The 20,224-nt window shown below is 40.8% G+C and overlaps 1 protein-coding gene across 1 annotated transcript in view; it reads right to left on the minus strand.

Moving 5' to 3' along the window:
* Window positions 1-3,384: 3,384 nt before the first annotated feature.
* ATP12A (ATPase H+/K+ transporting non-gastric alpha2 subunit) overlaps window positions 3,385-20,224 on the minus strand; it is a 35,609-nt gene continuing 18,769 nt past the window's right edge. The window contains exons 11-23 of the mRNA XM_026709034.2: window positions 19,661-19,795; window positions 18,655-18,847; window positions 17,233-17,408; window positions 16,505-16,641; window positions 15,635-15,785; window positions 13,364-13,532; window positions 12,122-12,276; window positions 11,289-11,412; window positions 10,930-11,075; window positions 7,198-7,331; window positions 6,237-6,338; window positions 5,902-5,993; window positions 3,385-3,854 (exon numbers count right to left, since the gene is read on the minus strand). Coding sequence (XP_026564819.1) covers window positions 3,826-3,854; window positions 5,902-5,993; window positions 6,237-6,338; window positions 7,198-7,331; window positions 10,930-11,075; window positions 11,289-11,412; window positions 12,122-12,276; window positions 13,364-13,532; window positions 15,635-15,785; window positions 16,505-16,641; window positions 17,233-17,408; window positions 18,655-18,847; window positions 19,661-19,795 — 1,743 coding nt within the window. The 3' untranslated portion in view covers window positions 3,385-3,825. The remainder of the gene's footprint in view (window positions 3,855-5,901; window positions 5,994-6,236; window positions 6,339-7,197; window positions 7,332-10,929; window positions 11,076-11,288; window positions 11,413-12,121; window positions 12,277-13,363; window positions 13,533-15,634; window positions 15,786-16,504; window positions 16,642-17,232; window positions 17,409-18,654; window positions 18,848-19,660; window positions 19,796-20,224) is intronic.

Here is a 20,224-nt window from a genome sequence, read left to right on the forward strand (position 1 = left end):
CTTCATTTTACCAACTTTGGAAGGAAGGAAGGCTGAGTCAACCTTGGGCCTGGTGAGATTTGAACTACTATATTGGTTGCCAGTTCTGGGGAAAGTGCTCCTGGCATAGCTTGTCTCGTGAAGAGAAGGATCAGGGGAGACATGATAGCAGTCTTCCAATATTTGTGGGGCTGCCCCAGAGAGGAGGCGGTCAAGCTATTTTCCAAAGCACCTGTAGGCCAGACAAAAAATAATGGATGGAAACTGAACAAGGAGAGATTTAACCTGGAAATAAGGAGAATTTTTCTGACTGAGAGCCACCAACCCATGGAATAGAAGTTGCCTTTGGGAGTTGTGGGAGTTTCATCACTGGAGGCTTTTAAGAAGAGACTGGACTGCCATCTGTCTGAAATGGAGTAGGATCTCCTGCTTGGGCAGGGGGTTAGACTAGATGACTTACAAGGTCCCTTCCAACTCTGTTTTTCTATTTCAATTGCAGCGACTTTGCAAGCTCTGAAAAGGAAGCTTCCGAGATTCTTGCAGGCCTTGTGTTACGGCTTTCGATCCTTACTCCACGATCATTACTATGGACCATTGATCCGCCAAGTATTGCTGCTGTCATTTCCATTTCATTTCAAAGTCCCTCAATTGAAGCAGTGTTGTCGATGAGGCTGGAGGAGGTTTGGAGACATCCAACCTTTTCCTTCAGTGTAACACATTGGATGAAAAGGTTTACGCGGACATCAAGTTTTGTCAGGCAGATAAATAGGGGTGTGTCTCTTTCAAGGTTGATGTTGCTATTTTAGACCTGGAGTAGTAAATCATGATAGATGTCGAAGGGAACCTCAGTTGCAAGTTGGAGCAGCTGCCAAAGAGTTCATTCTTTTAAAGCAGCAACGCAACATTAAAGAAAAACAATTAAGCAATAAGGAAAAGAAAATAGGCAATTAGGTCTCTCTCATTTCCCTTGCATCATACACCACAAACATTGCTTTGTCCCAACCAGGCTTCCTCTGCAGGAATGTCCTTGAAGAGGGTAGTCCTCAACATATGACCAACGTAGCCTTCAACCTATGACAATTGAGCCCAGAGTTTATGTGGCTAAGTGAAAACATTTGTTCAGTGAGTTTCTCCCCGTTTTACCAGCTTTCTTGCCACCGTTGCTAAGTGAATCATTAAATTAGTAACAGTCGTTAAGTGAATCCAGCTCTCCCATTGACTTTGCTTGTCAGGAGGTAGCAAAAGGGGATGGCATGACCCTGGAACGCTGCGACCATCATAAATATGAGGATCTGAGCATAGGGATGCTGCAACAGTTGTTAAGTGTGAAAAACAGTCATGATTCACTTTTTTCAGGGATGTTGTAACTTTGAATGGTCACTAAATGAACTGTTGTTAAGTTGAGGACTTCCTGTGCTATCCTTGATATTTGACCATCTGTTGGAGAACACGTGAGTTAATTGTACAGATTAATTTTAGGTTGGTTTTTTTATGGCTGTATTGTTAATATCCAGGCAGTCCTTGACTTACAATCCTTCATTTAGTGACCTGCTCAAAGTTAAAATGGGACTGAAAAAAGTGACTCACATCCCCGTAGTCACATGATGCAGGATCCTGAAGAAGCAACAGCAAACCATGTTGAGGTCATTCTCCAGAGACATATATGGATAACATCTCCAAGACATTATGTTTGTTTTGATGGACCCTGGACTTGCTCATGTTAAGTGGACATGATCCTAAGGAGCAAGTTTATTAAGAGGAAAAATTCCATATTTTATTGCAGCAGATGGTTGGCTCATGACAAAATTCATAACAAGATATATTTACCTTGTACTAATTAAAAGGGGTGGGTTTTTTTAGGCAGTTTCAGTCTTGGCACAGACAGTAGATTTTTTTTGCATCTGTACAAGATATCTGACTTTTCCTTCGGTGAGTCATTTGAGCACAGATTTTAACGCTTCTTTTTATGACAGTGATAAATGTAGGAAAACACCCACTTCCCTGGTACCTCAGGTAGCATTTGAAAATATCCAACACAAGAGGTAAATTGGGTTTCAAGAAGCAGAGGCCAGAAGCAGAGGATTCCTCTATATTGGAGAAGTTAATCTGCGTGTGGTGTTTCATTTTTTTTACATACAAAATTCAGATATTTATTTATTTGTTTGTTTGTCTGTCTGTCTGTTTATTTATTTATTTTGTCAAGCAATTATAAGATAACAGGTATAAGTATAAACATAGTTAGGGATACCTGAAATGGGTACATATAAGAAAAATGGTGCGCTTATGCACGCCCCCTACAGACCTCTTAGGAAAGGGGAGAGGTCAATAGTAGACAGTCTATTTGCTCAATATCTTAAAATAAATTGCCAATTCACTTTGCTTTCTATTGCAGAGCTGCCAAAATCCCTGAACATTAATTTTCTGAATCGTTGTAATTACACAGGTATATTCAGTTGATGAAAGTTAAGTTTATGCATTCTGCTAAATTGTGCATTAACTGTTATGTGGTTTCATGCCATGTGCGAACCCCTGTCATGGCTTTGTAAAATACACATGGTGAATCAGATGGCTACAGCTTCTTTAACTAATTATGTTTGAAATCAATCATATATTAGCACGTTGTACAAACCCATTCATTGCCATCTGGTGCACACATACATGCTCATAGACTCACTTACACACAGATAAATATATATTATGCATTGACACACAAAAAGCTTTATAGTTTTTTAGTTCGAGCTATCTTTCACTTTAAAATAGTGGTAATAAACCTGATGTTTGGTTATAAGTAAAGGTAGGAGAAAAATAAAAATAAGAATGACTCTGCGTAGCAGTTCAACTGAATTCTTCAATTGAACAAAGAGAGATTCAACCTGGAAATTAGGAGACTTCCCAACAGTAAGGACAATCAACCCATGGAACAGAAGTTGCCTTCAGAATTTGTGGGAGCTTCAACACTGGAAGCTTTCAAGAAGAGACTGGACTGCCATCTGTCAGAAATGGTGTTTGGTCTCCTGCTTGGATGGGGGGGTTGGACTAGATGGCCTACAAGGTATCTTCCAACTCTGTTATTCTAATCAGCAGAAGGACTTGCCTTCAGAAGTTATGAGGACTTCATCACTGGAAGCTTTCAAGAAGAGACTGGACTGCCATCTGTCAGAAATGGTGTGGGGTTGGGGGGTTGGACTGGATGACCTACAAGTCCCTTCCCATTCTGTTAATCTGTATCAGTTTGCTCAACCTGGCGCCCTTCAAATAAATTAGAATTGTGTCACCCACATATTGTTGGTCCAAAGGAGTCGATGGACTCTTCTGGAGGACCAATTAACTCTGTTGAACTTCAGCTTTGAATCAGCTTCTGCCAATTCTGTTATTCTGTTAAGAAACCAAAACGGAGACTTTCTAGAAAAAGACTTTTATTATCAAACTATATTTATACACTGCAATCCATGGCCACGCAATGAGATCGACACCTGTTAGCTTCCACTCAGATTGCTGGAGAAGATGCCATTGGTCATGCTGAACAACAAAAATGCAACTTTGAAGAAACCTAGTGCAAGTTGAGGGTCATCCTTTGTTGTCATGGGAAGAACAATCCTTTGGTTTCTTTCATTCTATATACAAGAGACTTCCGGTTTTGTACATATTCAACACTTAACAGATCGGGCAATAAAAACAGGAAGTAATCAAGTTGGTAATCCCAGGTAAATTCTTTTACAGTCCCGTGGTTCTTCTCTCTTCTTTTGTTCTCTCCGGGGAGAAGATCCTGCTACCCATTAATATTGCACAAATATCACTTTGAAGGAGCTGCCAAAAAAGACCACTGACTTATGCCATCCATTACTCTCAGTAGTACATGTTTTTATCCCACCAGCCTGTAGTCAAAGTAGAAAAAAAATAGGAAGAAATAAACATTTCTTTTCATCAGCAGCTCGGTTGGCATTAATGAATGCTATTAATAGAATAAAATTGTATCTCAGGGTTGGATTGTGGGGTCTTTGGAGCTTGATTGTTTTCTTGCAGAGGTTTCATGACCCAACTACGTAATTTCATCAGTACTAGACGAGAACGGGGTTTGTTCTCCACATATATACAGAGACATTGTTACCTAGTTGGGTGATAAAATGTCTGCAAGAAGGAACCAAGCTCAGAGAGCACCAAGGACCCCACTGAATGCTGTTGAACAGGTCTCTTTGATCCATTGAGAGAATTATGGGGTATCTCCTCTCTCTCTTCTTCCCTGATGTACATAGACCCTGAAACCAAGTTTCCTGGATGCATCCGATTTCAAGGATTCAGAAGGGCACCACTGGTATTGTTCCAGAAGACAGGACTCTGTAAAAGGGTCCAAAGTTTTGAGAAAGGAACAAACCTCAGCTCCTAAGACCTTGTGTAACCTTGTGGGCTTCCAGTGAGAGTCCTACCATCAGTACCAACTTGCAATAAAATTGTCGTGTTGCATGCAGAAGAAGGGGAGCACTGAGTTTAATGTTTTCCATTCATTCATTTAAATTCAGTCTAATCTAATTTGGGGGCTGGTCACCTCCCTTTCTTTTGTTTTGACCACTTCATGCTGGCTCAGATTGTTGGGGGTGAGATGCTGACTCTATAAGCTGCTTAGAGAAGGCTGTAAAGCACTAGGAAGCTGTACATAAGTCTAAGTACTATAAATATTCTGACCACCTGAATTATCAATTCGTAATACTAGTAGTGCTTTATTGTCATTGCACCCTGTGTATAAAAAAAATTAAATGCCATCTTCAGTATACATTATACATAAGAAAACTATAAAAATAGAACAAAAACTCACATCCTTCACATTCTATGCAATTGAATTGAAAAACCCCTGATATTGCATTAATATTCCACTATACAGTGGAATTCAATATAATTACTGCTCTGGGATAGAAGCTGTTTTTCAGCCTATTTGTCCTTGTTTTTATTTTCCTGTAACTGTCTGCCAGATGGTAATAGTTCAAAAAAGGGGTTCCCAGAATGAGATGGATCTTTAAGAATGTTTTGAACTTTCTTAAGGCAGCAGGAGCTATAATTAAAGACCTACTGAGGCCTTTAGCAAGTAGCAATAGCACTTACTCTTACATACTGCTTCACAGTGCTTTTCAGCCCTCTCTAAGCAGTTTACAGAGTCAGCTTCTTGCCCCCATCAATCTGGTCCCTCATTTTACCTTCCACCTCGGAAGGATGGAAGGCTGAGTCAGACTTGAGCCTGATGAGATTTGAACTGCCGAACTGTTGACAATCGGCAGTCAGCAGAAGTAACCTGCAGTACTCATTCTAACCACTGCATCACCAGACTAAGTATAATTTGACAGAAACTCTACGAAATGTTCAGGACTCCTTGGCTGATCGTTTTAGTCAAACACTTGTTGACTATCTAGTTGGGATGTTTTCATTTTACATCCTTGCATTGAGCAGGGGGTTAGGCTTGATGGCCTCAATGAGCTATGCCCAACTTGGTGCTTTGATGCAAAATAAATGTTTTCCTATCCAAATCAGGTGGGGTTGAAAAAAACCAGCTATGACATCAATCTTGGAGCCTGGACAGAACTGTCTAATCAGGGCAACCAGAAATGCACAGTTTTAAATTCTGTTGAAATGACAATGGCTCTAAAACTGGCTAACTGAATGTTTCATGCCACTTTTGGCCTCTCTCCAAACCAACGAACCCTTTATTAGAAAGCTAAGTGGAGCCAAGTCTACTGGCTTGCAAGTCCCGGTGCCAAGACCAAAAAATAAAAATTCCTGACCTGAAGGAACCTCCTACATCTTTTCTTTTTTTGGCAAGGGCGATATTCCCTGTGATAATAAGCATTTAATTGAAATTGCAGATCCAGTAATGTTGGCTTGGATTGGAAAGAGGTGTGGAAATTTAAATTTTGCCTAAAACGCTATGCCACTTACTTCCTGGATATCGCCTGATGAATAACTTGCGCATTTCATCGTAGACCCATATCAAGATGGCATAAGGTACGGAGACGAACCAATACTGAAACCTACAAAAGAGAAGGTTGGGCGGGAATTAAGGAAATCTTCTGGGTGGGAATTAGAAAATAAAGCCCAATATATTTCATGGATACAAGCTTGAAAAAACAGGGATGATACTATACTACAAACATAGCAATGTGTAATTTTTAATGTTATGGGCTATCCAGAGTCCCCACATGACAGTTGGGCAGTCCTATAAATTTGTTTTAATTGATTAATTCATTCGCCTAATCACAAGAAGCCAAACTTACCGAAGAGGTGTGAAATTCAAGGCATTGATGCTTCCAAGACCGTAACAGAGAATCAAAGCTATCGCTAACTGTGAAAATATACCGATCCAGATTACTTTGTTCCTGCAAAAAACAAATAAAATACAGCTAAGGATAATCACGTTATTTATGAGGGGTGCACATGAAGAGGCTTTGATAGTATCAATAGAAAGTTTGCACGCAGTGGTGGTATGCTACTGGTTCGGCCCGGTTCGGCTGAACTGGTAGTAAAAAAACGCCTCCGAGGATCAGCTGAGAGTATAAAGAAGAGAAAAGCACAGGATTGGCCCTTCCACCTGCCCCTGCACTTCTCTCTTCTTTATCCTCTCAGCTGATTGGCTCTGCAGACTTCAGCTGATGCATGGAAAGCTGCGTGCACGATCACTAAACCAGTAGTGGAACAGGTAGGATCCCACTGCTGTTCACACGCAGCTGTTACTATGCACAAATATGTGGTGGGTGGTCAGGAAGAGATTACAAAATCCATGCTTGACCTGTTAGATATGGTTTCTCTCTGTGCATAGATGCATTTCCTTCTAGGCCCCAGAGCTCCTCGGTTTTGAATTTAAGGACTATATATATTTCTAGTTGTGTTCCTGAGTCCAAATGTGAATCTTATGATTCGATCATGGGCAGTGGTGCCAGCACTGCATCTCCTGAGGCTTTCTTGAGCCCAAGTTTGAGTTCCAAAATCATTTGGACAACTTTGTAATTTAGTTTCTCTGGGGGTTCTCAGAGGCCACCTTCTCAGCAGCAACCAAGAGTGAGGAGCAATTAGCTTGTTGCCTTCAGAGGTTGTGGGAGCTTCATCACTGCAAGCTTTCAAGAAGAGATTGGAGTGCCATCTGTCAGAAATGGTGTAGGGTTTCCTGCTTGGGCAGGGGATTGGACTAGATGACCTACAAGATCCCTTCCAACTCTGTTAATCTGTATCTACACCAACCTGAAAAGTCCTTGTTGGAAAATGGAGTTCCGTCTGGTCTTCCTGATTATTAAATCTGCCACCTGTTGAATGGTTATGCTGACAAAAAAGGCCGTGTAGCCTGTGAACTGCAAGTTTCTCCGTTGCTCAAAGGTCTGCAGAACATGGAGAAGAAAGAGAAGTTAAATTTGCTGAGCTCAAGACAGACTTTCATAGCGAACGGCGGTCTAGGATATAGAAATGATTCTTGCTAAACTGTGGCTAGTGGTCTAACCGGTGCTTCAGCATTTTTGCCTCCCATAGTTTTGAAATTGCAGCTGGTGGACAAGAACCAAATTGGGATATTTATTCAGAATGCCATGTCCTAAAGGTGCTTTCGTCAAGAAGCAACTGGACTTTCTTGTTTGTTTCTTTTGAAGATGTTTCTCTTCTCATCCAAGAAGCTTCTTCAGCTCTGACAGGATAGTGGGGAATGGAAGGATGTATATTCCTTGCAGACATCTGGTCATTTGCATCCTTTTAGACAGTCATTGAGGCCACTTGGAGGTTTATCTGTGTCCTCGGGGACACCTGAATGGTGCTCCTGGTTCCTGCAGTCTGCATTTTCCCTTCCCCCTGGAAATCCGTTCCTACTCCCCCACCATTCAAAGGGTGTTCATCCCAAATTGTACAGCTAAAAGTCTTTAGAGGTTCTCAGTCATCCAGGTCATGGCTGTCCCAAAGGTGCTTTTTCAGGAAGTAACTGGTCTTACTTGGATATTTTTTTCTTTGAAGACATTTTGCTTCTCATCCAAAGTGCTTCCATGACCCTCAAAAAGGATGCAAATGACCAGCTGTCTGCAAGGAATATAAATCCGTCCATTCCCCACCATCCTGTCAGAGCTGAAGAAGCTTCTTGGATGAGAAGCAAAACGTCTTCAAAAGAAAAAAGGAAAAAACAAGAAAGTCCAGTTGCCTCCTGAAAAAGCACTTTTGGGGCAACCATGACTTGGATGACGGAGAATCTCTACAGACATTCAATCCGTATTTGTTGAATGACAGGTTTGTTTGCATCATCTTAAAATAAATGGTGCCACAGTACAGAAAAACACTGCAATGTGAAATAATACAAATGTCATTGTATAACTGAATAATAAGTAGCAGCCATATAAAGTGGAACAGGCCCATTGCTTCTGATCCAAGTGTCATGCCCCTGGTGGAGACTGACTCTGAGGGAGAAGAGGAACAGCCAACAGGGAGTGCAAGTGTGGCTCCGGAGGTTGTGGAGGAGGCTGGGGAAGGGCAGAGGCCAGATGAGCAGTCAGAGGAGGACCCAGGCCTATCCTGTCTCCATCCTAGGGCATGCAGGGAGAAGAGAATAAGGGAGAGACGTGGTCTCCTCAGGAGGAGAGGGCCTTGATCCTCTTCAGGGGCTGCAGGTAAGGCAACTGACTAAGAGTTTGAACCTGCATACTGGTAAATGCTGGAAACGAAGCATGTAAATATCTCTAGTTTATAGTTCCTCTCTGAGTTTGGCATCCTTCCCAGTGTGTGTTATCTGTGGACATCCTCCAGCCCTTATCTTGCCTGGTTTGTGTTGCTTTTTTCCTTCTTCGTGTAAATGTGCAGGAGTTTTTTTGTCTTCCACCTTCTGTCAAAGATATTTGGAGCTTGGAAGCAAAGTGAAGGAATAAAAGGGGCTTCACCTGTTTTCTGTGACTGTGTTTGTTTTGTATCCCACTCTGGGTCATCACACCAAGGAAGACCAAGAGTATAAGCTATTTTTCTTTATCAGCTAACTATGATGGCCTTATAAGGTGTCTTCTAAATTGGTAGCTGCACTGAGTGAAGGAATCTATCTGATCCTTCCTGGGATTTGATGGTTGACCTCAAGATTTATACTTGAACCAGCTCAGTAAGTGGATTAGAGAGATTCCTGTGAAATGAATCACTGGAACTATTTTTAGATGTTCTACCCAATACATCCTATATTACTAGACAACATAAGAAAGGCATTTTTGTGATTAGGCAGAACAATGTAGACTGAACATTTCTCATATGAAATCTAATCTTAGTGTTGCGGCCTGTCAGCCGCCGGCCCCTCCAGCAGCTGAATCAAAAGAGGAGGAGGTATGGGAATCAGGGCCAACATTAAGACAATCGGAGAGCTCTGAGGGAGAAGAGGGAATGGAGCTGTCAGAGATAGAGTCAGCAGCAGAGCCTGAGTCATCCATCAGCCCTCAGATGGAGAGTCAATAGCCCCCAGGTCTGGAGATGGCTGATGAAGAAGAGGAGGAATAGCTGGGTCCAGTGCCTGATGTGTAGATGCACAGAAGGCAGAGGAGAGGAGAGCAGTGGAAATCTATGGGCCTGTCCTTGGGATTGAAGAATTGCCTCTGCTAGCGAAGCCCCACCCTAGCTTTGGGGATTAAAGGCAGGGGGCGAAGGTGAATAGATATGGCAGACAACTGTACATCTCCCTGCTGGACAAACTTGTTAGCCTGCAGTGGGAGAGAATTTTTTTGCTAGGGCTGCTGGCACTCCTAATACAGGGACTATTCGTTTGTTGTGTTGAGGAGTCGGGTCAAAACACTTAGGAGCTGAAAAACCAGGAAATAAGCCATGCAGGAGTGGGTTTCAGATGTCCATACCAACAGCTTAATCTCCTAACATTAATTACTACATATTTGTGTGCGGACATGCAACCAACTGGAAAGGATGTGAGACGGATTTGCCAATGGGTGCTGAAGGAAGCAGAAATCACTAGTTTCGGGGCAAGGATGCATTGGCAACATGAAAGCACACAGAGCTATTTCCAAAAAGTACGGAGAAGAGTCGTGGCAAGAAACTGTTGGTAGATCATCTGCTGTAGAGTGGAACAACCAGCAGAATTTTGCAGGCAGTGTCATTCCATGTCTGGGGGAGTTTACTAACTAATGTTGTTTAACTCTAAACTGATATGATATAGTGGATGAGGCTGATATAGGTTTTACATAAGCAGCCCCAGGGCCGTCTCATTTGGCTCTGTTATGGATGTATGTTTGTCAAATCTTGTCTGAGCTCAGAAGGTTAAAGAGAGTGATGGACTTGGTTAGGACATGGTTGAAAGACTCAAGGCCCTAGGCAAGGTTGGGAAATTTAAAAAAAAAAACTATCTCGAAAAACGGCAATGCTAAAATACTTCCAGACTCTATGGAAGAAAACTATGAGGTTACAGAAGTCAACTTCAAAGAGACTAGGAGGTAAAAAAAATACAGTTACTGTATCTTAATGAATTTAGCACTGAACAAATTATTACCCTTGCTGTACTTATAGATATTGGGGTGTGGGGGAGGTTTGAATCAATGTTGACTAATGACAACTGCCTGGGCTAGTCCTTGCTGTCTTCTTGGCATCGTTGTTGGAAGAAGTTTGTCTTTGTTTCTTCTAGAGCAAGTTTAGTCCTTGCTTTAGAAGAAACTGAAGCTTTCTTCAGTTCTTTAGAAGCTTCTTGGATGAGAAGCAAAACGTTTACAAGAAAACAAACTCCAATAAAGTCCAATTGCCTTTTAGAAAAGCACCTTTGGGACAAGCATGACCTGGATGACTGAGAATCTCCATGGACACCTTGCCTTCCTCCTACAGTTAAGAAGGAGTGACTGGCCCAAGGTCACCAGTTGGCTTTGGGGCTAAGGTGGGACATAATGAAGTGGAATCTCTCTTCTCCTGGACTGGTCCTTGTCTTTTACTCAGCGTAACTGATGCCTTTAACAAAAGAGATTTGCAATACTCTACCCATTCTTGTCCATAGCTGTCCGTCAAGTCAGCCAAATTTTCCTCTTCCCATGGAATTCGGATATTCAGAAGAGAGTGAGGAAGCCAGCCTTGCTCAGCATAAACAGTGAAATAGGTCAAAAAGGCCCCAATGGTTTGGAGAAGGCCTGCAAGAGAGAAGAAAGGACTGGCTTTTATAGGAGAAGAAGGCTGATGGAAAAAGAATGGAAAATGTCTACCACATTGTTTTCTCCGGAGACATTTGGATCTCAGTTAGTAGGATCCTGGTCATTAAAGATGAAAAATAGTCTCCATGTTAACCCACAAAGGTCCACCCAACACCTACTCATTCCTTTCTGATAAGAATTTCCCTATCATACCAATTTGCAAGTAGGAGTAGACTGCAAGTTCCTGGTTGACCAATCGGTCTCTTTTTTTGTGCCTTGGTTTCCTCTTCATGATGTCACTTTCAGCTTTTTCATAGGCCAGGGCAACAGAAGGAATCTGTAAGAGGAAAGACAACAAGCTGTTGGGCATACTCATACATTTGATTGACTTGAGTTCACTGTACACAGAAAGAAGTCACGCCAAGAAAGTCTAACTTACAATACCCCTACTAACCTAGGATGATACTCAAGGAAGTACCAACCTAGTAAACAACAGCCTAATAGAGAAACCATCACGAACATCCTCATGGATACTGACAGACAAGCCATTAATGTATAAACAAAGAAGAGAAAATCCACTGCCTTCTAGAGCTGATGATGTTACCTTGTTGGGTCATGAAACATCCATAAGAAAACCACCAAGTTCAGAGAGCACCAAGGACCCCACAAGTCTACCCTAGCCTTCTCCAACTTGGATGTGATAAATCACTTGTTTCGTGAGATGATTGGTGATATAAATTTGAGAAATTCTAGCACTGGGACAGTAAGATTTCTTTCGCTAGACTGGGGAAAATGGTTTAGGATTAAGCTACAAGAATTAGCCCCTTTGATCTCAGAGGGACTCAAAATAATTTCATATTGACATTGGCAGTTAAATGAGGTCTTCTTTCATTATGTTTTGGGTATCCTTTCCCCCTTTTTAAAAAAAATATTAGCTGGAAACAGGAAGATAGCAGTATGATTTTAAGTCTGGTGTTGCCCAATTGTTTGGGTGAACATGCATATGAGAAAGAAGAAGCTTTGCCTTTCAGAAGTCAAGAACTCACAATGTCTGTGCCCAGGTCAATAAAGAGGATGGTGATGGTGCCAATGGGGAGAGGTATGCTGGCAATGATGTAAATCAGGAAAGGACATAACTCGGCGATGTTTTTGGTCAACGTGTAGGCAATCGTTTTCTTCAAGTTGTCAAAAATCAGGCGGCCTAGAGCAGGGAACCAAAAAGATCATTGACAGCTGCCTGAATATGACATGCCACCTTCTGAAATCTACAACTGCTTTATCAGTTTAATCCAAACATTGTTGATCATTGTGTCTGCTAGAGTACAACACCAAGGAAGCCCATGTTTCTTTGCATGTCATTACTTGCACTGAAAAATCACCTTTCCAGAAAATATTTCCAGGGCTAAGTCATTAGTATTTTCAAGATGTCTTTCCCTTTCAAACTGCAACAAGGGTAGACCTCAACTGTGGACAACTTCAGATATCTACTGCAGAGGTGATGTTCTCAATATCGGATTCATTTCATGGAGAACAGTATTCAAATGCTACAAAATGTGACCAATTCCTGCTATTATACGAAAATTAGCAACAGACCATAAAGCTCTTTAAAAATGGATGGATGGATGAATTTGAAATAAACTGGGCTGAGTTTGGCCATAATTGCGGCACGAAGCTAAAGGTTCCCCTTGCACATACATGGTAGTTGTTTCTGGCTCTAGGGGATGGTGCTCATCTCTGTTTCAAAGCCGAAGAGCCAGCGCTGTCCAAAGACATCTCCGTGGTCATGTGGTCGGCATGACTAAATGCCTTCGAAGGGACACTGAATGCTGTTCCCTTCCCACCAAAGTGGTCTCTACATTTCTACTTGCATTTTTTACATGCTTTCAAACTGCTAGGTTGGCAGAACCTGGGTTGGGACAAGTAATGGGAGCTCACTCCATTACACGATGCTAGGGATTCGAACTGCCAAACTGCCAACCCTTCTGATCGACAAACTCAGTGTCTTAGCCACTGAGCCACTGCGTCCCTTTTGATTGGGGCGCATGACAAGTTAAAAGCCAATAGGCCTGGATAAAGGATGTTGACTATCAAATATTGTGGCAATGATGGGTATGATATTGTATTCATACTTTCATAGGGATTCTTTTCTAGATATGTCCAGCTTGCCCTCAGATACATCAGAATTCTGTGATCCATCCAGCTTTAGCGGTGAAGTCCCCCCTCTTTAAAGGTATACCAATGAATCATGGTATATGACTAATCTTCAAATCATGGTCTGCTGATCTTACCTTCTTCAACTCCAGTAACAATGGACGCAAAGTTATCATCCAGCAAGACCATATCTGCTGCATTTTTAGCTGCATCAGAGCCAGCAATTCCCATTGCAATTCCAATATCTGCTTTCTTCAAAGCTGGTGAATCATTGACTCCATCGCCAGTTACAGCAACTACCGCTCCCTGGAAGACACAAAGATTGAAGAGTATGATATACACCAGGGATGTCCAACCATGTCAACTTTAAGACTTGTGGACTTCAATTCCCAGAATTCCGGGAGTCAAAGTCCCTAGGTATTAAAGTTGAAGTCCCCAAGTCTTGAAGTTGCCAAGGTTGACCACTATGATATATATTTATCTTCCAAATTCTTCCCTTTCTTGAGTCCTGTTGTGTTGGCATTTGTGATTTGAGATCTGCAGATAACTATTTTGAAGAAAAATTATGGTATCAAAAATGTTACTATTCTGCTACAGGAATAGCTGGAATAATTATTATTACTATTCAAAAAGGTCTAATCTTCTGCAACAGATTGTTGGTATGCATGATGTGTCAACATTTGAACTCGATTTTTTTCCCTGATTGTAGTTTTGGTACTTGCTTTGTTTACAATTTTGTTTTCAAATATTTTTCTCCCCGTTGATCTGTTTTTTCAATTTTTTTAAAAAATCTATAATTTCAGTATGAGACAGAATTGGAACAATTAAATAAATTTTGCTCGTTCCAAGCAGATTGATGCCTGATCCTGTTCTAGGCAGTTTGGAAAAGCAAAGCCATTGTATGAATTCTACTAACATTTCAAAAGGGTTACGAAAGAGCTGTTAACCTTGCCCCAAATTGTCTCTTAATCATTCCTGAAGGAAGTGGTTATACATTCTGGAATGAAGCTAAACTTTGATTCTCGCTTTGCCTTTTGCAAGTGGAAAATAACACAGCTCTGTAATAGCAGGGAAAAAAGATCTGAATATCAATTAATCAGAATAGACCTGGGCAAAAATACATAGATGGCTAGGAAAGATAATAGGGAAACATGTAGGTTTTAAACCTGAACTGTTTTTTTTTTTTTAATTAGGGACGATATCAGAAAAAAAATTGATAAGAAAAGTTTGTATTTAGCATTTCATGTTTTAACAGCAGCGAGGATTATCTTCACACAATATTGAAAATATGAAGAAATAGCACAAGATGACGATATAATTAAGAAGATACTAGATTGTGCAGAAATGGATAGACTTACATTGAAAATCAAGCAGAAAGAAGAGATGGAATATTATCAGACATGGAACTTATTCTACCAGTGATTGGAAAAAAGGAATGGAGAGTAAGAATGGAATCTGTATTGTTAAGCAAATTAACATGATGTTTATTAAGCACTAGGGAATGTAAATAATAGAAAATCAATAAAAAAATTATTTTTTAAAAAAAAATAGAGCTGGAAGGGACCTTGGAGTCCAACCCTCTGATCAAGCAGTAGCCCCTGTGTCATTTCTGACAAGTGGCTGTTTAGTCTTTTCTTCAAAACCTCCAGTGATTCAACTTCTGAAGGCAACTTCTGTTCTACCGGCTAACTGTTCTCACTGTTAGGAAGTTTGTCCTTAATTCCAAGTTGCTTCTCTCCTTGATTAATTTCCATCTGCTGTTTCTTCTTTTGCCTTCTAGTGCTTTGGAAAATAAGTTGGCCTCCTCCTCTTTGTGGCAGCCTCTCAAACAATTCAGGTTTAAAGGCATCAAGGAAGCCCTGTTGGTTTTAATTGCTGAATGGGATCACAAAATATTAGAACTGGCATTTGTTTCTCATTAATATGAAATTAAAGGTTAAGTCCACCTCCAGATAGAGTTACACATGACATGGTAGTAACTTGCAATGAAAGACTGTTTAGAGTATTGTGAGCTGAAGTAGAGAGAAGGTCTTAGATGGAAACAGAGGCAGAGAATCTGATCTGGAAAGCACTTTTGACATTGTCATAAATTACATAGTGCCCAACAGTTTAGAGGATGGAGCTACTAAATGCAAACAGAATGTGTACCACAGATTCTTTGGCTTTGCCAGAGCTAAATGCTACCTTGGATGTAATTAGTAGCAAAAGAAGAAGAGTGGCTTTTTCGGAACAAGAAGTCAAAGAGCAAAACTAAGTGAGCATCACTGAACAAACAAGCATAGATGAAGCAACCTTGATCTCATTTGTCTACTATAATTTGTTCCCTTTGGATTAGAAGTCATCCATTGTGAAAAGTTGACAGTGGTGGAGCCTCCTTCTCCAAAAAGAGTTTCTTCTTTTCTCCTTACCTGTCTTTGACAGCCCTCCACAATGATCAGCTTCTGCTGGGGTGAAGTACGGGCAAAGACAATCTCAGAATGGTGGATTAGGATGTCGTCCAATTGTTCTGAAGTCATGTCCTTCAGCTCCATGCCATTAACCACAGCTGCTTTGGCCTCTCTGCAAAACCAGACATAAAGGTAAAGAATTTACTGGTCAGCATTAGGTGATAATCAACAATCTGGCTTGTTTAGTTCTGTCTTGGAATACCATGTAAATAATACCAGTCATCACAGTTTGCAAAACCATGGCTTAGTGTTATTTGTAAGCGAGATTGTGTTGATGTAACCTTGCAATAAAGTTAGAGATAGTACTTCTGGGTGTGCTGGTCTACCTCGCAAAACTGACAACAATCTTGCAAGTCTAGAAGCACAGTAGTATCTCAGGACTCCTTGTTAATTGGTTCCAGGAGACACGATGAGTACCAAAAACAATAAGTACCAAACCAATTTTTCCCATAAGGAATAAGTTAGTGAGTTACATAGCAGCTGACAGCAACAAGTTTTAGCTCGTGTGTTGAGCATCAAACGAATGAAGAGTACCAGGACAACGTTTCATGTCAGAATGCATTGAGTACCAAATTGGATGAGTTTCAAAAGCAGTTGAGTACCAGGGTAACTATTGTACATCTCCCACACTTCAATCTTTACATCTAAGAAACTAGGGGCGGGTCGCTTCCGAGATGTTTCCTATTCCTTCTGTAGACTCAGCTGCTTCTGATCAGACTGTTGTCTAAACTGCAGCTCTTCCTCCTGTCTCCCAAGGTGACTCCCACATACCATTCCAAAACCTTAGAAGGAGAGGTTACCTTCTCCCATCCATTTCTGTACCACTCTTACCTTTTGTTCACCTGTTCAACTGGAATGTTGAGGCGCTTGGCGATGTCTTCCACTGTCTCACTGGTAGCTGAAATGATCCCCACACTCTTAGCAATGGCTTTTGCTGTAATAGGATGGTCACCTGTCACCATTATTACCTGGAAAAAAAATGGATTAATGGTGAAAAAAAATATGTCCAAGATGTGTCTCTCCTAAATATTTTCCAGGCCCACTAAAATCAACTGCCTGCTACTGGATGTGAATTTGGGTATCCCATTCCTTTTCAGAGAGAAAATTTCAACATGAAATAGGAAAACCCACTGAGTAGGAACGTCTATGGAGATTCTCGGTCCTCAGGTCATGGTTGTCCCAGAGTCGCTTTTTCTTCGAAAGGCAACTGGACTTTCTTTGTTTTCTCTTGAAAATGTTTTGCTTCTCCAAGAACAGAAGAAGCTACTTGGATGAGAAGCGAAATGCCTTCAAGCAAAAACAAAGAATGTCCAGTTACCTTTTGAAAAAGCACCTTTGGGGAATTGGGTATGAAAGATCTACAATGAATTGCCCTTTAGTATTGCCATAATATTTAAGAGGATGGATGGATGGATGGATGGATGGATGGATGGATGGATGGATGGATGGATTTGTTGAGTTTTGATATTGTGATTGTTTTGGAGCTTCCTTTGTTCTCAGGAATTATTGCTCTGAAGATTTGGATATTGTTGTCCTTTGTCACTTTGGGGAAAACCTACCTTGATCCCAGCACTACGGCATTTCATTACAGCATCTGGGACGGTAGATCGAGGAGGATCGATCATGGACATGAGTCCCACGAAACAAAGGCCATTGGTTGGAAAGTTCATGGAATCAGTGTTGAACGTATAGTTCTCTGGAAATTCCTCTTCTGGCAGATGTAAATGACAGAAGCCTAGATTCAAGTAAGAAACCACAAAAGAAACTATGTTAATAGTGGGGGAAAATAATATTCTAGTAAATGTCACGTTTTATGGATCAAGTATCCCGCTAAGTTATTTGTGATCCTCACCAGCTTTCTTTAAGTTGCACTTAACAATATCTAAGATGAGTTTAATCTCTTGTGTAACACATTATCTTGTTCAATGTGTCCAGGAAAATAGCCAGCAAAGCACTTATGCAAGCAATGTACAGTAAAAACTACCCAGTGGAATCAATTTGTAGAAGCAACTAAAGCAACTCAAAGCTTGTATCTTAAAAAGAAGTAAGTGGGTGGCCAATTAGTAATTGAGCTTACGTATTTACTTTCCTCTGCTTGATTTAGCACAGTCTTATAAATAAATGCCACCCAACAGTATTGCCAAATAAAAGTTATGACTGTTTCACTAGGGCAGAGCAGGAAACGGAAACATCAACTGAACATTTGTTTGTTTACAGAAGTCTCAGGTGAATGGTGAGATCTTCCAAATTCTGAGCATAGAGATGTCCGAAAAGGGTAGAATTTGATCTTCAAACAGTTCAGGATAGTTTGGGGTCATGTTGTTTTTCACCTATCATGGGAGATTGGATGCTGGTGGCTGAAGCTTGCTAAACAGTTCACTGGAGACATGATTAATATTCTGGAATTCTCAGGTTATTAATAGAAAAGAATATTTGTAGCTCAGGGTTCAATTATGAGGCCCTTGGTGCTCTCTGAGCCTGGTTATTATCTTACAGATATTTGCAGACGCCAGTTCCTTCTAGCACTGATGATGTTCCCTAGTTGCGTCATGAAACACCTGCACAAAAGCAGCCAAGCTCAGAGCACCAAGAGGGCCATTTTCATGTCTGAAGGATACCTAGTGGATGAAGATGCTCTAGGACAGGGGTTGGCAACTTAAACACTCAAAGAGTCACAATGGTCATAACTGGGAATTCGATTCTGGAACCGACTGGAAGTCCAGTTCCCCTACCATAGAATCTCCTCCTAGCCTGGCATCCTTTTTCCTCTGCTGACCAGAAGTCTGGTTTCCTCACCATAGAGGTGTCCTCCTAGTGTGGCAACCTTTTTCCTTTTACTGACCAGCAACAGGGACCCACAGCAGTGGGATGAAAGAGCCACATGCGGCTCCAGAGCCATGGGTTGCCGACCCCTGCTCTAGAATGATTATGTTGCCTCCTTCCAGAGCTACAGTTGTACCCAACATGCTTCTTCTACTCACCAAGAACTCTCTCTCCCATTCCACCTAGGGCCAAATAGGCTGTTTGGAATGCTTCAGCTTTCTCCTCATCCAGCGGCTCTTCTTTTCCGTTAACCAGCATGGTTGTGCATCTCTCTAAAATCCTTTCAGGAGCACCTTTCATCACCAGCAGGAAACGCTTGTCATTAGGATCTTCAGTTTCATGGATGGAGAGCTGAAGTCAAAGGAGAAACAATGATTGAAATGCACTGTTGATCATACACACAGACACACAGACACATACAGTGACACACACAGAGACACGCACACATCAAGCCTGGGACCATCGTCCCACCATTCGGTAAAACCAGGAAAAGAAAAAGTTGGCCTGAGAGAGGAAAAAAAAAAAACTAGTTCTTATTTAGTGAATTTACAATGTAACTGAAAATTTAAATTACAGCTACGTGGCTGACTCCCAAATTAATTTGATTCCGTATGTCTTCAAAATTACAAGTGACCACGCTGGTTTCTTTTTAGTTTTTAGATTCATAATCGATTTTGATTTAGCAGCTTAAAATAACTAACATAGTGATCTCCCTTCTTTTAGCCCCACAATAAATTTGCAAACTTGCTTCGGCCAATATTTTCCAATGCAGAAGATAGACTTGAAACTTGCCTTCCCAGTTTTAACAAAAGCACCTTTGCTTTGCAATGTTGCACAGTATATATGCACGGTATATATGCACAGAGTATATATGTACAGAGTATATATGCACAGTATATACACACATACATACAAGTCACCGTTGACTGAAGACATTTTCCATGGTTATATGGCCAGCATGACTATAAACCCAAGGTGCACAGAATGCTGTTGTTATCTTCCTACCAAAGTGGTACCTATTAATCTACTCGCATTTGCATGCTTTTGAATGATACATTACCCCAGCTAAAATACTACCTCAGTTTATTCAAGATGATCTATTTTTCACCCAGGCATCTTGCAGTGCTTTAGTTCACAGGACAACCCAGAAAAATCAAACGTTACCTGAAACTTGTTAGTGGAATTGAAGGGGATTTCAGCCACTTTCCGGTTTCTCTTCCTAATGTCCATGACGTCACCCAAAACCACTTCTGAGAACTTTACAAGTGCTGTTTCTGAAGCATCTCCCACGACTATTCTCTGGAGATTTTGAAAATTTACCTTAGTAAAAATCTCACATTCCAAAATTATTGTGTACATTTTTGTAACATTAGCTATCCCCTTTATTATATCTTGTATCTCTGATTTTAGCCTCCATTATAGAAGAAAAATACTATCTTTTCTTATGATCAACAATAATTACTTTCCACACTAAAAGTAATGTAGCTTCTAAACACTTCCAAATAGTCTGTTAATATGATTAAATACATAGCCCACAATTTAAATTTTCCCCTCACCACAAGGGCATTGCTGCAGCTCATTTGGTATTTTATTGATTTTGAAGGGCAAAATGCTTTTAGACCATTTGTGATATGTCTGAATTTGGGATCGGAAAGTAACACATTCAGACTGTGTTTGTCATAACACCAACAGATTGTTTTAAGAGAACATTTTCTGTTTTTTTTTTTT

This window comes from Pseudonaja textilis, chromosome 9 (genome assembly GCF_049901715.1).
Source record: "Pseudonaja textilis isolate UNSWEBS1 chromosome 9, rPseTex1.2, whole genome shotgun sequence".
Taxonomy (NCBI): Eukaryota; Metazoa; Chordata; class Lepidosauria; order Squamata; family Elapidae; genus Pseudonaja; species Pseudonaja textilis.